General features: G+C 43.5%; 1 protein-coding gene across 7 annotated transcripts in view; it reads right to left on the bottom strand.

The window, feature by feature from the left end:
* Nucleotides 1–17,353, bottom strand: part of SNTG2 (syntrophin gamma 2) — a 319,099-nt gene that overhangs the window by 68,951 nt on the left and 232,795 nt on the right. For all 7 annotated transcript variants that reach the window (XM_046660432.1, XM_046660431.1, XM_046660434.1 and 4 more), the window contains one exon: nucleotides 2,832–2,903. In XM_046660432.1, the coding sequence (XP_046516388.1) occupies nucleotides 2,832–2,903 (72 nt within the window). The remainder of the gene's footprint in view (nucleotides 1–2,831; nucleotides 2,904–17,353) is intronic.

A 17,353-nucleotide genomic window follows, 5' to 3' on the forward strand; every position in this document is an offset into this window, starting at 1 on the left:
ATAATATTATCATGGGAATGTATTTCCCTTGTATGTACTTTTATTAAATGCAGATCTAAAATTCCAGATCTCAATTTAAAATAAAGCAACTACAAATACAGTGAGAGAATAATTTTTGATGATATTTTCAATTCAAGGAAGCAAACCAAACTTTCAAACATGTCTTCATTTAAAACTTCTAACTTTTGATTAATGACTCTTCAGGGTCAAATTCTCAGACAAAACATACTGAAAACCGCATATAGCTTTAGCTTTCCATTTATATACAGAATTCCTGCTTTAATTTGCATACTCCCACATGAAAAAGACAATAGACACTTACGTGCATGGTGCACTGCTCTCCCCACACCAGGACTCAGAGAGTCTAATAACTGAACGGACGCCTCCCTCCCTTTAAGGCTGTGCCTGTCACCCCTTACATGTCTGTTTACACAAAGTCAATGCTTTTGATCTAGGCTGTTTTGCTGTTGGAAGAAATCATTCCTTGATGGGTATTTTCCCAGAATAAAGGAAAGCTCCTAGTTGGTAGGACACAGCCCCCAAACTCCACCCACCCCCATGATCTGGTTAGGGCTTGCTGCCTGTCTTTTTAGGGAAAGTCTAGAGAAAATATTACTCCAGGGTGTATAACTTACTTCTGAGACATCACTGAAGCCTGCAGGTTGACCAGATATCTCCATTCCCCCTTCCCCTGCGCCCCCAACCTGAGCTCCCAGCATATCTGCTCCCAACACGGTCTGGTAACTTTCACTTGGTCTCAGTGTTAAGAAGCAGACTGTCCAAAGACGCGTGTTGTCACTACTAGCATTGTTACAGCAGATGGATACTCTCCTGTCTCATCAATGGTGCTGATAGAACATCACCTCTGATCACTAAGGTTCTATCTCAAAATATAACAATTCCAAGGAATTTATCGGTGCAATAAAATGTTATTTATTTACAAGGAATCGTTTCACAACAGAGTTGACATGGTGTGTAATAGTAGTTCTCAGATTTAGCTACATAGTAACATTACCAAGGAAGCTTAAAAAAATGAATACAGGTGTCTGGGTCACATCTCAGATAAAATGAAATCTTTAGGTTTTTTTTTTAAGCTCCTTCCAGATGATTCAAATGCACAGACAAGATTGAGAACCACCGACACACGTACTGCCCTGGACCTGAGGTGCTAGAGAGAGGATCGCACCTCCCAGGAACACAGAGGTCAGGGACCTCAAACATGACCTCAGAAGGCCGCACTTAGTAAGCACTTCACTATGATGAGGGTGTGTAGTCATAATCCCACTTAATTAACACAACCCTGCAAAGAGCATCCTAAAACAAAATACAAAAGGGTTACTACTGCCCCCATGTCACAGACGAGGAAACTGGGGCTTAGAGAAGCAAAGTAGAGCTTCAAGCCATGAAGTCAGTGCTGACGCTCAGGTCTAATGCAGGGCCCGTGCGATCGGGCAGCGTGTCAGTGTGCACAGCCAACCAGAGAACCTCCAGCAGTGCCTTGGTTTCCTGCGCCTGGGAGTCAGCTAGGCCTCAGCTGGCCCGGGCTGGATGGTTTGGGGCTTGGGGTCGTGCAGCTCTGCCCCACGTGTCCCTCATCTGCCGTGGATGGGCGGGTCCACCCTGTGTCCTTTCACAGTAGCCGCAGGAGAACCAGAGGCCAAACCTCACCGAAGGCCAGGGCTCAAGGCACAGCCAGGAGTACCCCCGGCCGAGAGGAATCCCATGGTCAGGCCCAACCCGACCTCCCCACCATGCGGAGTGACCCCTCCGGGTGGTGGTGTGCGTATGGGGGGGATATTTGGCAAAGTGTAATCTGCTCCTCACCTCTGTTCACCTAGTGACAATGAGCTATTTTCATTTCTTTCCCACATTGTCTTCACCTCAGGTCAACACCCCAACTTCTGTGCATAACTCAGTGTCACGAAGAATTCTCTACAAACCTGAGGGGTGCCGAGAGTCTGTACCAACGAACTAACTGCACTGCCCAGGTTTGCTTGTTTTGGTGGAATCTGCACTTAAATACCCAGTTGTCTTTTTCTCTAACGTGCCGACACACAGCTGCAGCAAGCAAGCACAGGTACCACCAACGCTCCCAGGGAAACCCTGGCCTCCTGCTACACTGAGAGTCCTTGTCAGAACAGAGCGGTCATTACACAATGAGGGGTCATCCCAGCAGAAACAGGAAAATTGATTTTGTGGCAGTGGATTAACTACTTTGGAGCCATCCAACTAAATTGATTATTCTGAAAGCTTGATACGAATGTTAAGGATAAAACTTTGCCCTTTCTTAGCTAACGAGCACTTTCCTTCTGAGAGGAGTAGAATTATTTGATTAATTATTCTAGTCGGCTCAGGCCAGGCTTAAATAAGAAAGCTTTCAGGACACAGATTTATATCCGATTTCTTAAAGTCAACAGCAACTGGAAGGGACTAACACACACTCTCCCCAGTGTGTGCACATATATTACGTGTCTGTCTGTCCTTCCATCCATCTATCTGTCTATCCATCCAACCGTCCATCCATCTATCCATCTAACTGTCTATCCATCCATCCATCCGTCCATCCATCCATCTAACTGTCCATCCATCCATCCATCCATCCATCCATCCATCCATCTAACTGTCTATCCGTCCATCCATCCATCCATCCATCCATCCCCTCAATGAGCAATTAGAAGTCAACTTTTAGGATAGGATAGTGGGATGAATCTAGATTTTAATGTTATTTTACTATTTCAATGGATGGTGGTAAACAAATCTTTCTCTCACTCTTTAAACCCAAAGGGACATCTTATTTACACGAAAGCATCTACTGTGCAAAGAGTACCTACCTTGTGAACTTTAAATAGTACCTCACAGAGGTTATAGATTTTTTCTGCTCGGACCCAGTCTAATGTGCTCACCTGCAAGAAATATAAAACATATGCATAAATCTTAATGGTTCTCACACACAAAAAGTAACTCTGTGAGATGGTGGATGTGGTAATTAACCTGATAGTGGGAATCATTTCACAATGTACGTGTGAGTCAAATCATCACATTGTACACTTTACATATGCTACGATTTCATTTGTCAATTACACCTCGATAAAGCTGGAATGTTTTTAAAAGTATATATGAAATGAAACATGCTACTTTTAGTTGGAGAAGTTAAAGGTTTACAACCATGGAGTGATTCAATGTGTCTTTACTAAACAGCAAGTAGGACAGAGGCGCCCTAAACCACATGCCGCTGAGGATGTTGATGAGCAACCCCTGCTCATCTCTGTTGGTGTGTGCGATGAACACGTTTAGATACGTTGCTGTTACAAGCACTGGCTAGTGTAGGTACTTATCTATTACACAATTGGGCATAATTTTAGGATTTCATTTTGGATTCCTGTTACTTTAAATTAAGGGCTAATTTTAGGTTAAATTTAGAGAATTTAAGAGGGTAATGAATTTGCACATGAAATTTATATATTGGCTGGAGTGTGACCCTGGGGAAGAAATATTGTGTCTACAGTCCTGCTCTTTAGGACTAAACCTACTAGTCAATTCTATTTAGGAAATGAATAGAACATTTATTAACTTATCAATTTAATTGAACATGTCATGACTGTCCTGACTTATAGTTCATAACAATTTTAACAATAATAATGATCAAATTCGTCCAACTTTTGAATGCTGTTTCATGGTTTACAATTCACGTTCGCATATATGATCTCTAAATTAAAATATTTCATCTAGAAAAATCTGAAATACTCAGGAGTGTAACAAATCTGGATTGTTCGTTGTTTACCTTGCACTTTTCAACCATTAAAAATAAAAATAATCAAATGTTCACAGTGTTGTGTCTTTGAAATATTGAAGTGACCATGCAGTTAATGAATTAGTGACCTCCTAGTAATCATTTCACCAAATAAAATACTTGAGACATAATCAGTCATTCTAAAGCCCACAGAATGTTTCACCAACTCAACCATTTGAATGGTTCAGATTTGGCCAGTTTGGAGAGGGGCTCAGACATCTTGATTTTTATTTTTAAGTAATTTACTACTGATGTATTTGCAAAGGAATCTTAAAGTGTGACATGTGGACCAGCAGCCTCAGCATCTCCTGGAAACTCATCAGAAATGTAGAATCTCAGGTCCGTCCCTGGCCAGCCAGATCAGAGTCTGTGTTTTAAGACTATTCCTGAGTGATTCGTACGTGCATTATGTTCTTGGCAACTCTGCTGTGCTGGCCTTTTAAGAAAACAACCAGAGGTTGAAGAGCCTGCCTGACACCTTTGTTAAAAAGGAAAAGAAGAAAAACAGATGGGGGAAGAAAGGCAGGATGGACGGTGAATTAAGAAAACTATATTTACAAAGCAGAAGCATATTTAATCATTATTCATGCTACAAAGGAATTCCTTATTTTGCAAACTAGATGCTCCATGACATGATTTCCTCAAATCAAAGGACCTCTAATGCAGCAAACATGATTTATTCTACTGTTTAGTTTTTAGGAATGCACTTCTTTTGTGGAAAGGGGTGAAAATTTCTAAGAGTAAGAGAAAGATGTGGAGAGAAGTGCTCTGCGCCATTATAGGATCTTCCTGTCCTCGGAGAAATGACTTATATGATAAGAGTGGGATGCAACCCACGCTATTGTTAAATCCTTACTGTGACTCAGAAACCAGGACAAGGGGAACGATCCCAGCGGATGTCTTGATTTCTCCAACGAGCACGTGACGAAAAGAAAATTACCAGACTTTGAGACTGAAAGAAAAGACTAATGGTTTTGTAACCATATACCATCAATACTTTTCCCAAAAAATGATAGCTGATAGTTTTCTATTTTATTTGACTACATTTGATGGCAATGTAGCAGAAATTTTTGACTATAAGATTTACTGTCTTCCATCTTTTAATATTATTGTGGAACCCTTAATATGTAGCCTAGGGTTGATCTAGAGTAATTCTATATTAGAAAACAATTGTCTAATATTTCTTCAGTCTATAAATCTGCACTTAAATTATTTCTTTCCAAGTAAAAATTTTTTAAATGATAGAAGATACTTGCCTAATTGACATTCTTAAAATTGCTTCCAATATTCCTTGCATATTGATAGGCAACTGCTATATGATTTCTATGTAAATGCTATAGGATGCTGTAAAATTGATTTTGTAACTGTTATTTAATACATTTGAATGATGTCTGAAAACATGAAGAGCTGAAACATGATTCCTCAGACTCTGCAAATCAGAAATAATTCTTCTGGCTAACGGGGGAGAGGGAGACGGTGGGGGAATGCTGGTTGAACCCCGCTCTTCCAGCATCTGCTAGTGAAGTGGAGAGAGCCGGCGAGCACCCCGCCTCCGGGCTCCCTCTGCTCTCCACAGGATAACTCGGCTGGAAGCCTCGGGCCTCGTCCTCCTCCCACGGCTCCTTCGCCTTCTTTCTTCCCTTTCCCTTGTCTTGAAGGACCTCAGAAGCCATCCTTGAGTACAGGATGTTTTCTTTTAGGTTTTCCTAAATTATCTGCCTCAGAATCTCTGGGCCTTTTAAGAATTCATCTAAATATCCTAACACAAAGTATTGAGAAACCAGGCTTGGCGAATGCAGTCAAGCTTTCTGAGCAAAATCAGGCCCCGGGGGGGAAGGACGACTGGGTGGTGACCCCCACACGGAGGGGAGGGACAGGCGTCCTCCGGACGTCCACAGAGCTAACTTCCTGGAGCCACCTGCTCGTGCTCTAAAGGGAAACGGACCAGAGACCCCTCCTCCTCGCCTGTCTCCCTTAGTAAGGTGGCCGCCCCCCTCCTGAGCCCGAGGTACGCAGCTCCCAGGTTTATCCCCTGATGTCCCCATCTGCGCAGCGCAGCCCGTGCTGTGCCGCCAAGATGCGCTGTGCCTAAGTCCTAGACCCCTTCAGCCAGAGACCCTACGATTCATGTCTGGATTAAATAAATAAGGGAATCTACAGGATAAAGCTGAACAGAAGGTGGTTTTAGATTTGGGCAAAGCAGAAATCATTACTGGCAAATTGCCACCAGCTCCAGGATACAAGATCCAAAGCCAGAAAAAAAGGTATATAAATGTTTGGGTACAAACTCACTCACCATATTTTGTGTATTGCTTTTACAATGAGAAGTTGCTGAATATTAATAATAAAATTTCATCTGTTAAATTCAAATGTGCTAGTTTTCAAACACATTCATAAATGGATAAATTAAGTCATTCAATGTTCCCCATGATCCTGTGGGCGTTGCAGTTGCCATTTATTATCGGGTCAAAGAATGGGAGAAAATGTTGAAGAGGGTAAACCACACACTGGCAATCCCACGGCCGTGAGATGGAAAGATTCCGCTCAGAACACATAGCTTGTACTATTAATTTACAACTTATTCTACTAAGCCACTATTTCCCTAATACTTACAGGGTAAATCTCTTTTATTGTTTCATAAACTCTTTCTAGCTCCCATTTTAAAATATGCCTTTGTTATTTTGGGTAATATATGAAAAATAATTTAAAACATTTCATTTTAAACCAGCATAATCCCATTATGTGATGGCAAAGTTTGATCTCTTTTTTTTTCCATTTTACTTATTTTTTTTATTTTTTAATGTTTTTTTCCAATTTTATTTATTTTTAATTGCAGTAACATTGGGTTATAACATTATATAGCTTTTGGATGTACATCATAATATATTTCGAATTCTGTGTAGATTATATAACGTTCACCACTCAAAAACTAATTATAGTGCATCCCCTCACATGTGAGCCTAATCACCCCTTTTGCCCTTCCCTCTTCCCCCATGGTAACCACCAATCCATTCTCCATTGCTATGTGCTTGTTTGTCGTTGTTTTTATCTTCCACTTATGAGTGAGATCATACAGTATTTGACTTTCTCCCTCTGACTTATTTCACTAAGCATAATGCCCTCAAGGTCCATCCATGTTGTCACAAATGGCCGGATTTCATCATTTCTTGTGGCTGAGTAGTATTCCATTGTGCATATATACCACATCTTCTTTATCCATTCACCCCTTGATGGGCACCTAGGTTGCTTCCAAGTCTTGGCTATTGTGAATAATGCTGAAGTGAACATAGGGGTGCATGTATCTTTATGCCCTTGCGTTTTCAAGTTCTTTGGATAAATACCCAGCAGTGAAATAGCTGGATCATATGGTAGATCTATTCTTAATTTTCTGAGGAAATTCCATACTGCCTTCCATAGTGGCTGCACCAGTTTGCACTCCCACCAGCAGTGTATGAGGGTTCCCTTCTCTCCACACCCTCTCCAACATTTGTTGTTTCCTGTCTTGTTAATTATAGCCATTCTGACCGGAGTGAGGTGATACCTCATTGTAGTTTTGATTTGCATTTCCCTGATAGCTAATGATGTTGAGCATCTTTTCATTTGCCTGTTGGCCATCTCTGTATCTTCTTTGGAGAAATCTCTGTTCAGATCTTTTGCCCATTTTCTAATTGGGTTGTTGGTTTTTTTTTTGTTGAGCTGTGTGAGTTCTCTGTATAATTTGGATATTAACCCCTTATCTGATATGTGGTTTGCAAATATCTTCTCCCAATTGTTAGGTTGTCTTTTCATTTTGTTGATGGTTTCCTTTGCTGTGCAGAAGCTTTTTAGTTTGATGTAGTCCCATTTGTTCATTTTTTCTTTTGTTTCCCTTGCCCGGTCAGACATGGTACTTGAAAATATGCTGCTAAGACCGATGTCAAAGAGCATACTGCCTATGTTTACTTCTAGAATTTTCATGGTTTCAGATCTTACATTCAAGTCTTTAATCCATTTTGAGTTGATTTTTGTGCATGGTGTAAGGTAATGGTCTACTTTCATTCTTTTGCATGTGGCTGTCCAGTTTTCCCAACACCATTTATTGAAGAGACTCTCCTTTCTCCATCCTATGCTCTTGGCTCCCTTGTCGAATATTAGCTCTCCATAGATGTGTGGGTTTATTTCTGGGCTCTGGATTCTGTTCCATTGATCTGTGTGTCTGTTTTTGTGCCAGTACCATGCTGTTTCGGTTACTATGGCTTTGTAGTATATTTTGAAATCAGGGAGTGTGATACCTCCAGCTTTGTTCTTTTTTCTCAGGAATCCTTTGGCTATTCGGGGTCTTTTCTTGTTCCAAATAAATTTTAGAATTCTTTGTTCTATTTCTGTGAAAAACGTTGTTGGAACTTTGATAGGGAGTGCACTGAATCTATAGATTGCTTTAGGAAGTATGGACATTTTAACGATGTTAATTCTTCTAATCCAAGAGCACGGAATATCTTTCTATTTCTTTGTGTCTTCTTCGATTTCTTTCAACAACGTTTTATAGTTTTCAGTGTACAGATCTTTCACCTCTTTGGTTAAGTTTATTCCTAGGTATTTTATTCCTTTTGTTGCAATTATAAATGAGATTGTATTCTTAATTTCTCTTTCTGTGACTTCGTTGTTAGTGTATAGAAACGCAACTGATTTTTGCACGTTGATTTTGTATCCCGAGACTTGACTGTACTTGATCTTTTTTCTATTTAAAAAGCTATGTTTCTGGTTCTGTATGTAAGGAGCTTGAAAGTCACCACTTCTGTCATGACTAACTGCCCGAAGTAACTCAAAGGGGGTTTCAGAAGCACTTAATTGTTTCTCAAATGTGTTATTCAGTTAAGTAAGAGAGGTGATCACCAAGTGACCTGAACTGGTCCAAACCCCACCGTCCAAACTGCATGACGCCTGCACAGACAGATTGAGAAGTACCCAAGAGTCAAGCTGGCTTCACTTTAATGTTAGGATCTCTGCCCCAGGAGGAGCTTAGGCCTTATTCCCATAACACATGATGTACGTGGAAGCATGTTGTCAAACTGCGCCTGCGCAAGCAAATGCCCATCTCTATGTGTGATGACGGAACTTCCCTTCTGAATATTCATTCCTCATCGGAAATAAAAGGTACCTGCTTCCTCTTGCTCGGGGAGCCATGGCTTGGGAAGCAATTCACCTTAGTGTCTTTATTTGCAGCAAATAAATTTTATTCTGAAGTGTGACACCTCCTTCTGGCGAAGGCTTTAATTTCAACTCAACCATTTTGCTTTGGTAACGCTCCTACCTAACAGCAAGTAAAAAGCCGAACAGATAGAAAAATCAACAACTCTTCTTGGATCCACAGGAGAGGGAAGGACACAGGGCAAACCGCTGCCCCCAAAACTGGGGTATCGATAGATCCGTACAGGTCATCGCGTCTTCCCAGAGCAGAGGCCCAGAGTGGAAACCGCTGGCGGAACCAGCACCGGTAGGAAGCCCTGAACAGTAGATAGCAAATCGCGGGAGGCTCAGAGCAGACAAGTCTGAGAGAACTGAAAACTCCAGCGGGCCAGTCACAGGGGGCCTCACAATATGGTGAGATTTACCTTCAGGAGCTGGGCCAGGCTCCCACAGTAAATACTGGAGAAAAATCCCTTCATGCCTCCAGCAGGGAGAGGAGGAAAGGAACTATTCTGAAACAGCCCACAACAGTGTCCTCAACAAGGCTGCCCTCAGGGAAAACTAGTTCACAGAGCTTAACCTGATGGGGTTTGATCAGAGCCTTACTGACCTGGGGGAGGGAAACACCCAGCTCCATCCCCCTCTAGCCATCCTTGCCCACCTAAGAGGGGAGAAAAAACAGTAAGAAATTTTTGGGAAGTTCACAATCCAGAGGCACAGGCTCACTAAAAGACTGAGGCCTCGTCACAGGACCGCAGAAGGCTCCTCCTCCCCACCCTCCCCCATCACTAAAGGACCAGATACAGCCGTTACTTCTACCAGCACATCGTGTGCAGGTATTAAGAAAATTGAATGCCAGAACTACCCCCTGGCACATCAAATTCCCAGGAAGTTATTTTGTGGATATTGACAAACTGATTCTAAAGTTTAGGAGTAGAAGCTAAAGACCCAGAATAAGCAATACAACATTGAAGGAGAAGAACAAAGTCAGAGGACTGATGCTACCGGACTTTCCGAATTTCCATAAAGCTACAGTAATCAAGACAGTGTGGTATTAGTGAAAGAAAAGACAAACAGATCAATGGAACAATGGATAGAGTCCAGAAACAGAACCTCATAAATACAGTCAACTGCTCTTTGACAAAGAGCAAAGGCAATACGATGGAGCAAAGACAGTCTTTTCAACAAACGGTGTTGGAACTGGACATCCACGTGCAAAAAAATGAATCTAGGACAGACCTTACACCTTTCACAAAAATGAATGCAAAGTGGATCACAGACCTAAATGTAAAATGCTAACTATAAAACTCCTATAAGACTATATAGGAGAAAACCTAGATGACCTTGGGTGTGGGGATGACTTTTTTGATACAACACCAAAGGCATTATCCCTGAAAGAATAAGTGATGAGCTGAACTTCATTAAAAGTAAAAACTTATGCTCTGTGAGAGACACTGTCAAGAGAATGAGAAGACAAACCATAGACTAGGAAAAAACATTTGCAAAAGACACATCTGATAAAGGACTGATAGTCAAAATATACAAAGAACTCTTAAAACTCAATAATTAGACAACAAACAACCTCAGTAAAAGACAGGCCAAAGATCTTCACAGATGCCTCAGCAAAGACGACACACAGATGGCAAATAGGCATATGGAAATATGCTCCACATCAAGTCATAAGGGAAATGCAAATTAAAACAACAATGTGATACCACTACATACCCATTAAAATGGCCAAAATCCAGAACGCTGACAACACCAAATGCTGATGAGGTCACGGAGCAACAGGAACTCTCATATGTTGCTGGTGGGAATGCAAAATGGTCTAGTCACTTTGGAAGACAGTCTGGCAGTTTCTTACAAAACTAAACATACTCTCATCATATGATCCAGCAACTGTGCTCCTTGGTATTTATTCAAAGGCACTGAAAACTGACATCCACACAAAAACCTGCACGTGGATGTTTATAGCAGTTTTGTTCATAATTGCCAAAACTTGGAAGGAACCAAGATGTCCTTCAGTAGGTGAATACATCAATGAACTGTGATACATCCAGACAATGGAATATCATTCAGCAATAAAAACAAATGAGCTATCAAGCCATGAAAGGACATGGGGGAAACTTAAATTCATGTTACTAAGTGAAAGAAGCCAATCTGAAAAGTCTACATACTGTATGATTCCAACTACATGACATTTTGGAAAAGGCAAAACTACAGAGCCAGTAAAAACATCAGTGGCTGCCAGGGCTTGTGGGGGACAGAAGGATGCACAGGCAGAGCACAGAGGAGTTTTAGGGCAGAGAATCTACTCTCTACACCATGACGATTGATAGAGTCACCACACATTTGTCCAAACCCATAGAATGTACAACAGCAAGAGTGAACCCAAATGTAAACCATGGATGCTGGGTGATTATGGTGTGGCAGTGTGGACTCAACCATGGTAAAAAATGTACCATCTGGTGGAGGATGTTAACAGTGGAGGACGCCACGGATGTGTAGGGACCCAGAGTATGTGGGAAATCACTGTACCTACCCTTCTATGTTATTGTAACCCTAAAACTGCTCTAAAAAACCAGTTTTTTTAAAAAAAGTTACCCAGGATATTTAATGTCCTTAACATGCTTTATTTAGTGCACAGTCTGCTCATCTACAAGCACACTGCTAAGTGAATTAGTCTAGTGTGGCCACCTTTGGAAATGGATATGTGCTAAACTACGTACTACGGCATCACACACACGCACAGAAAGCAAGAGCAGTCATGAAAATCCTGTTTCACTGTGATCTTTGAAAGTTTGGATTTCATACTTTTCTGATTTCCACCTAACTCTTGTACATGCTAACACATATGCCCTCAAACGTTCTCAAACTATTTAATTTTAATAGAAAAATATACTTGTTTTCTTTATTTAACTAAAATACAAACAGAACAGCTGTCTTTTCCACCTTTAAAAATGTGAATGAAGTCCTGGAAATCTTTCCAGAAGTCTGGGAGGTGGACTGTCACCATCACGCTGTCTCCAGGTAGCCAGACTTGCTCTCCTGAGGGTTCACTGAGCAGAGCCTCAGGCGGGAAGTGGACCATAGAGGCTGCTCTGTGGGCAGCACCTGCCTCCCGCCTCCTGCACAGGCTCTCCTCCCATTCTGTCCTTTCAACTGCAAAGGTGTGAAATACTCTTAAGTGATCTGTCTTTGTTTTCTTGTGGAATTCCCTTGTTATGTGAGAGTTTCAGCCGCGAAATGCTTTGGGATTTGTTGACTAACTCTCCCCTCCTCCCTCCAAAAAGTCTAAAGGGTTGAGTTTTCCTTTGTGTTCTCTTTAGAGAGGATTTGGTGACATTTCCAAAGCACACAGTGCAACCACAAGGCGTTCATACCTGCCAATGTTTATTTTATAGATTTGCCAATAATTCAGGGGCATCTTCTTCATGTGAGGCATGATGCTAGATGCGATGGGAGCAAAGATGGATTCAGTGTTGAGAAACTTCCAGGTCAGTGGAAAATAAATGAACTGCATTTCTGGCATTTTATCAATCCAGAGAACTTCCACATAAACCATCTTATGTTAATCTCACAACAACCCTCTCAAGAGGCATTCACTTTATTCTCATTTTATAGGTAATATTTAGTAATGACAGTTTAGGTCCCAGAAATTTAAAAATTGTATAAAGACCTTAGGAAGTGTACAAATAAATCAAGTCAAGTCAGTCTAACTTTTGGAAGGAATATTTATAGATACCTCTGGCTTCACTATTCATTTCTTCCTGAGTGTTACTAGTATTGATCACCAGCGGACAACGGCAGTTGTACAGACTCAGGAGAAACAGATGGCTTCTCCGTCTTGTAATCAAGAAGAAGCCAGTTAGATGAGCGTCATGTCATTTGGTCTCGCAGCGTCAGAGGCCATCCATGTACCAAGGCCTCCAAACTTTACGCTGCCAGCCAGATCTTGTCCCTGAACTAGAAGCAGGTACTTCCAACTCTACTCGAAAATCTCCCTCTGGGGATCTTTAGATGTTTCAAACTTAGGATTGGCCAGCACTCGCTAGCACCTTCCCTTGTGGTCCTCCATCCCGGTGAGCAGAGGTACCACCACCCCAGCCGGAATCTCTCTCGACTCCTCTCCTCTCACATCCACGTTCAGTCCAGCAGCACGGAGGGTCTGCGTTTGAGTGCATGTGTGTGTAAGTACGCTTCTTAAATTCTACCATATTCCAGGGCTTCATAGACTGTGCGGTGCTACACTGATGTAATGAATGATTTTATATTTATATTTAAAAATTCAAATTGACCATAATAAAGTTTTCATATTTCAGTGATCTTGAGAATCTAAATTGTCCGCAGACAAGTGGACTGATGCACAGGATTTACATTAACATCTGGCTTCCTTAAACATGATGCTGTTGGTAAATGCATGTGGGGCTAACTCAATTTCACAGGTCTACTGCATCTTGAAAATGACTTCCTGGACTCATCTAAGAGTCTTGCTGTTCCTTTACAAGAAATAGCATGGACCAAAGTACATCAAAATGGCCTCACTCTTTTCTTTATGTCAACAAAACCATAATTATCAAAAGAAGTTGTTGCCGATGACTCTGAGAAGAGAACGGGGATGGTGGGAAGCCATCTTTTGCAGAAATTGATAGGAATGAGAAGTGAACGAAAGGAACACCTGCTGGGAAGTACCTTTATTTGGAAGGAGAACGAGAGGCCAGAGAGCTTACAAGAAAAGACAGGGAGGCCGGTGTTCCACTATTATAAGGTAAGGCACAGGTCTGTGTCCACATCAAAGATGCAATTCTGTCTCTGAGGAATGAGAAATTAGGTCAAGGAGGACACCCTGGAGGAGAGAAGAATGGGTGGAGAGGCAGAGACAGACAGAGACAGAGACAGAGACAGAGAGAGACAGAAACACGGAGAGAAAGAGACACACAGAGAGAGAGGGAGAGAGACAGAGAAAGAGCGAGAGGAAGAGACAGAGAGAAAGAGACAGAGACAGGGAGAGAGAGACAGAGATAGACAGACAGAGAAAGAAAGACAGAGAGACAGATGGAGAGGGAAGAGAGAGAGAGACAGAGACAATGAAGAGAGAGGTGGCCCTGTTTGGAACGCGCAGGGGGAGGCTGCCAGAGGGAACATATGGGGTTGTTTATCTGTTTGCTTGTTTTCAAATAGTTCAAATGACAAAGAAGCCACAACCCACCAGGGCTAAACCCCTGAGTGACTGCAGAAGACGAGGGTTTGTGGGCAGCCCCTGGCGATGCGGGCGTGGGGAGGCATCAGGCCGGCCACCTCGTGGACAGTTCTCGTCCTCTGGTGATAGTTTGTGGGTTTTAGTTCTGTCCTAAAACGAAGAGACACGTGACCTGCCTCTCCGCACAGCAGCTGCTTCTGTGGGCTTTCAACGCACTCAGCCCCTCACCTGGTCCTCTGCCTCCTGCCCTGCTTTCGACCCCAGGAACAGGAAGCTGGCCTTGGGGCTGACGCACCATCACAGGGATGTTAGCACCCACCATTCCAGAATACTCTGGCTGTTCATGCACACTTTCAATAAGGAAAGCACATTTAAATTAAGAAGCGGATTCCATAGGCACAACCGAGCGTGGGAAACCCAGCAATGAAGGAAAAGAAGCTGTTTTAAATTTAGCTTCAGATGCGTCAGGCTTTCTGTAAATGAATGGTTTCAAAATCAAATGTAAAGAGGGACTCACGGTTTACAACGAGGCCAGCTCCAAATGAACACCGAGGAAAGTTGTTTCGTCGTGTTTATTACTTTTCTCCAGGTAAGGAAGGAAATTTAAAATCAAATTATGGAAGCAAGTACCCAGAGGAACAACCGAGGCAACAGATGCCAGCACCTTCCCCTCAGGGAGCTGCCTAGGATGTTGTGACAGGCTGGGTCTCCCTGGAGAAGGGCGTCCGCCCCGGTCAGGGCTCTGGGAACGGCTGGAGCTCTTCTGGGCTGAAAGCGGATGTACACCGCCCTGCAACGCCGGTGACTGGGAGCCTCCTCCAGACTCCTCCAGAGATGACCGTGGACACGTAAGCGCCAAGAACAGAATGTCCAGGAAAATGACTTTTCAGCTCAATTCAGTTTGGCTAATGAGAAATCCACGCGTGAGGTCTTCTCCTTGCGGAGGAGCCAGTGCACAGGGGGACAATCACTCTAGGTCCAGGTGGGGCGAGGGCGGAGCCTCTGTGCCATGTCTGAGGACCAGCACACGAGCCCACACTCACGGGGGCTCGCCCTGACCGGCTGGGGTGTACAGAACAGCCTGTGCAGTGGCTTGTGTACTCTTCACACGCCCCTTCACAGCAGGTGCTGGGTTACACACACCATCCTGCAGGTGAGGACCCGGAGGCTCAGAGGGGCCACCGACCCCCACGATGACTGGGCACAACACCAGCCTGCCTCGAGAGGCAACACTTGCCCACGGACCTGGGCACATACTCGATCCCTTCACAGTCTTGCAGGAAGGGCGCGGGGCGGCCAGACTGCTTCCTGGAGGGACGCGAGCACTCAGCACCTCACCTGTGGGGGCAGGTCCTGGTGCCCAAACACAAATCTTGTGAAGCAGGGGCACTGGGGGGCAGCGAGCAAAGGCGTGAGGCGTAAGGGGAGCCGTGTCTGCGGCAGTGACCTGCCCTTGTCCACAAGCCCTCAGATCCCACGTCTCCAGCAACAGGCCAGCTGTGAGCGGACAGGAGCCAGAGGGGAACACGTGTGAGGGAACGCCCTTCCAGGTGTGGAGAAAAAGCAATGAGACGCGGCTGGAAAGGTCCCATCTTTAACTACAAATTGCTTTTAATTAAAAGAACCGAGGGAGCCGCAGGGCGCTTCTCCCTGTGCAGAGGGACTTTCTGCAGCTCAGATGTTCCCAGGCCGAGGCTCGGCCCCACTGCTCTGGAAGGAAACCAGCGTTGAGTCATGCATGATTCCCACCCTGCGTAATTCCCGTAATTCCTAAAAGTTATGCGATATGTTACATAGCGAAATAAAATTTTAAAACTTCTTTTGATGAATGTATTTTATAAACTCTCCCTGACACTCCATTTTCCAGGCCCGGTAGCTGATGGAAACCAGGCTACAATCAGAGCCACTGCGGGCGGTGCTGTCGGCAGTAACACGTGATCCCCGAGTCCTCGAAACCTCAGACGGAGCAGTTTGCTTTGCATTTGGTGGAAAAAGCGGTGCGTCCATATCAATCTTTTCCAGCCATATCTGTATTGCCAGTCGTCACTGGCAACTGAACACGAAGATCCGTCCATGGTCAGCCAACTTCCAAAGGACAGGAAATTCAAAGTCTGAACTGGGGCCCTTTTGAAACTGAAGTGACGTCTAATAATAATTATGCTGAGACAAGACTGAAATCCAGGAGTGGCCCGCGCCCATGGGACAGCGATGGTCCCAGGCTCCCTCCATCCCAGCTGGACCCTGAGGACCCGCAGTCAGATCAAAACAACCATTTGTTGGTAACTCTTCATTAATTTATCCAAATCAAATGATAGCTGTTAAATTGTACATTTTTTCAAACACACACTAGCTGCCCCATGGAAAAATTAGCTCTTGTTATATTTTCATAATTAATTTTTTTCCTATTCTTATAAAGTGACGCTGGGAAGATAAGTGTCTCATTTCAGAAAAGCATGTTTCCCAGAACCTTTGCTTTTTGATCCATGAACTGCTGAAGCATCTGTCCTCAACCAAAACCGTTAGAGCAACAAGGAACACCAGGTCTAAGGCTTTATGAACTTTAAATGCTGAGACACGACATCTAATATTTTAGAGGATTTAAATATCCTGTAGATGAAAATAAAAACAAAACCAGTCAGACCACATCATGGTGCCAGGCTCTGGGAAACTGAAGTCATTAACACCTTTCTGTGAAGAACGAAAATCTGCATGTGCCGGAAATCATTTGTATAAAAACCTGATTAAGCAGGTTTTTTTCCAATTTTGCCTGAGCTAAGGCTCGGGATCTGTGACACCTGAAGGGGAAGTTGCTTCTGAGCACACAGGCACTTCCCGCAAAGTGCTGCTTCTGCAAATGCCTCCTGAATGGCCCTCAGGAGAAAGACTGCTGCCTGGTGCTGACTCATTCGGAAGACGCCATTCCTGGAGTTTCTAGTCATGCGGGGCGATAATGATCAGAGGAAATTATCAACTCACATGGGACTTCGTGGCCACTCGTAAGGAAGCTCAATCGCTCTACCAGGATTACGTAGAGAGGAGGAGAAATCTCTCAGGGTGCCACTGGCTCCTGGGGACCAAGTCACAGATTCGCTGCAGCAACGAGAAGCAGCCGCCAGCCCCATCAGAGTCCCTGAAACTTCAACTTATCGGCAACAGAACTGGGAAAGTTCACCTAGTTCCACCGAGGAAACCAAGGC

The sequence above is a fragment of the Equus quagga genome, chromosome 5 (assembly GCF_021613505.1).
Source record: "Equus quagga isolate Etosha38 chromosome 5, UCLA_HA_Equagga_1.0, whole genome shotgun sequence".
Classification (NCBI taxonomy): domain Eukaryota; kingdom Metazoa; phylum Chordata; class Mammalia; order Perissodactyla; family Equidae; genus Equus; species Equus quagga.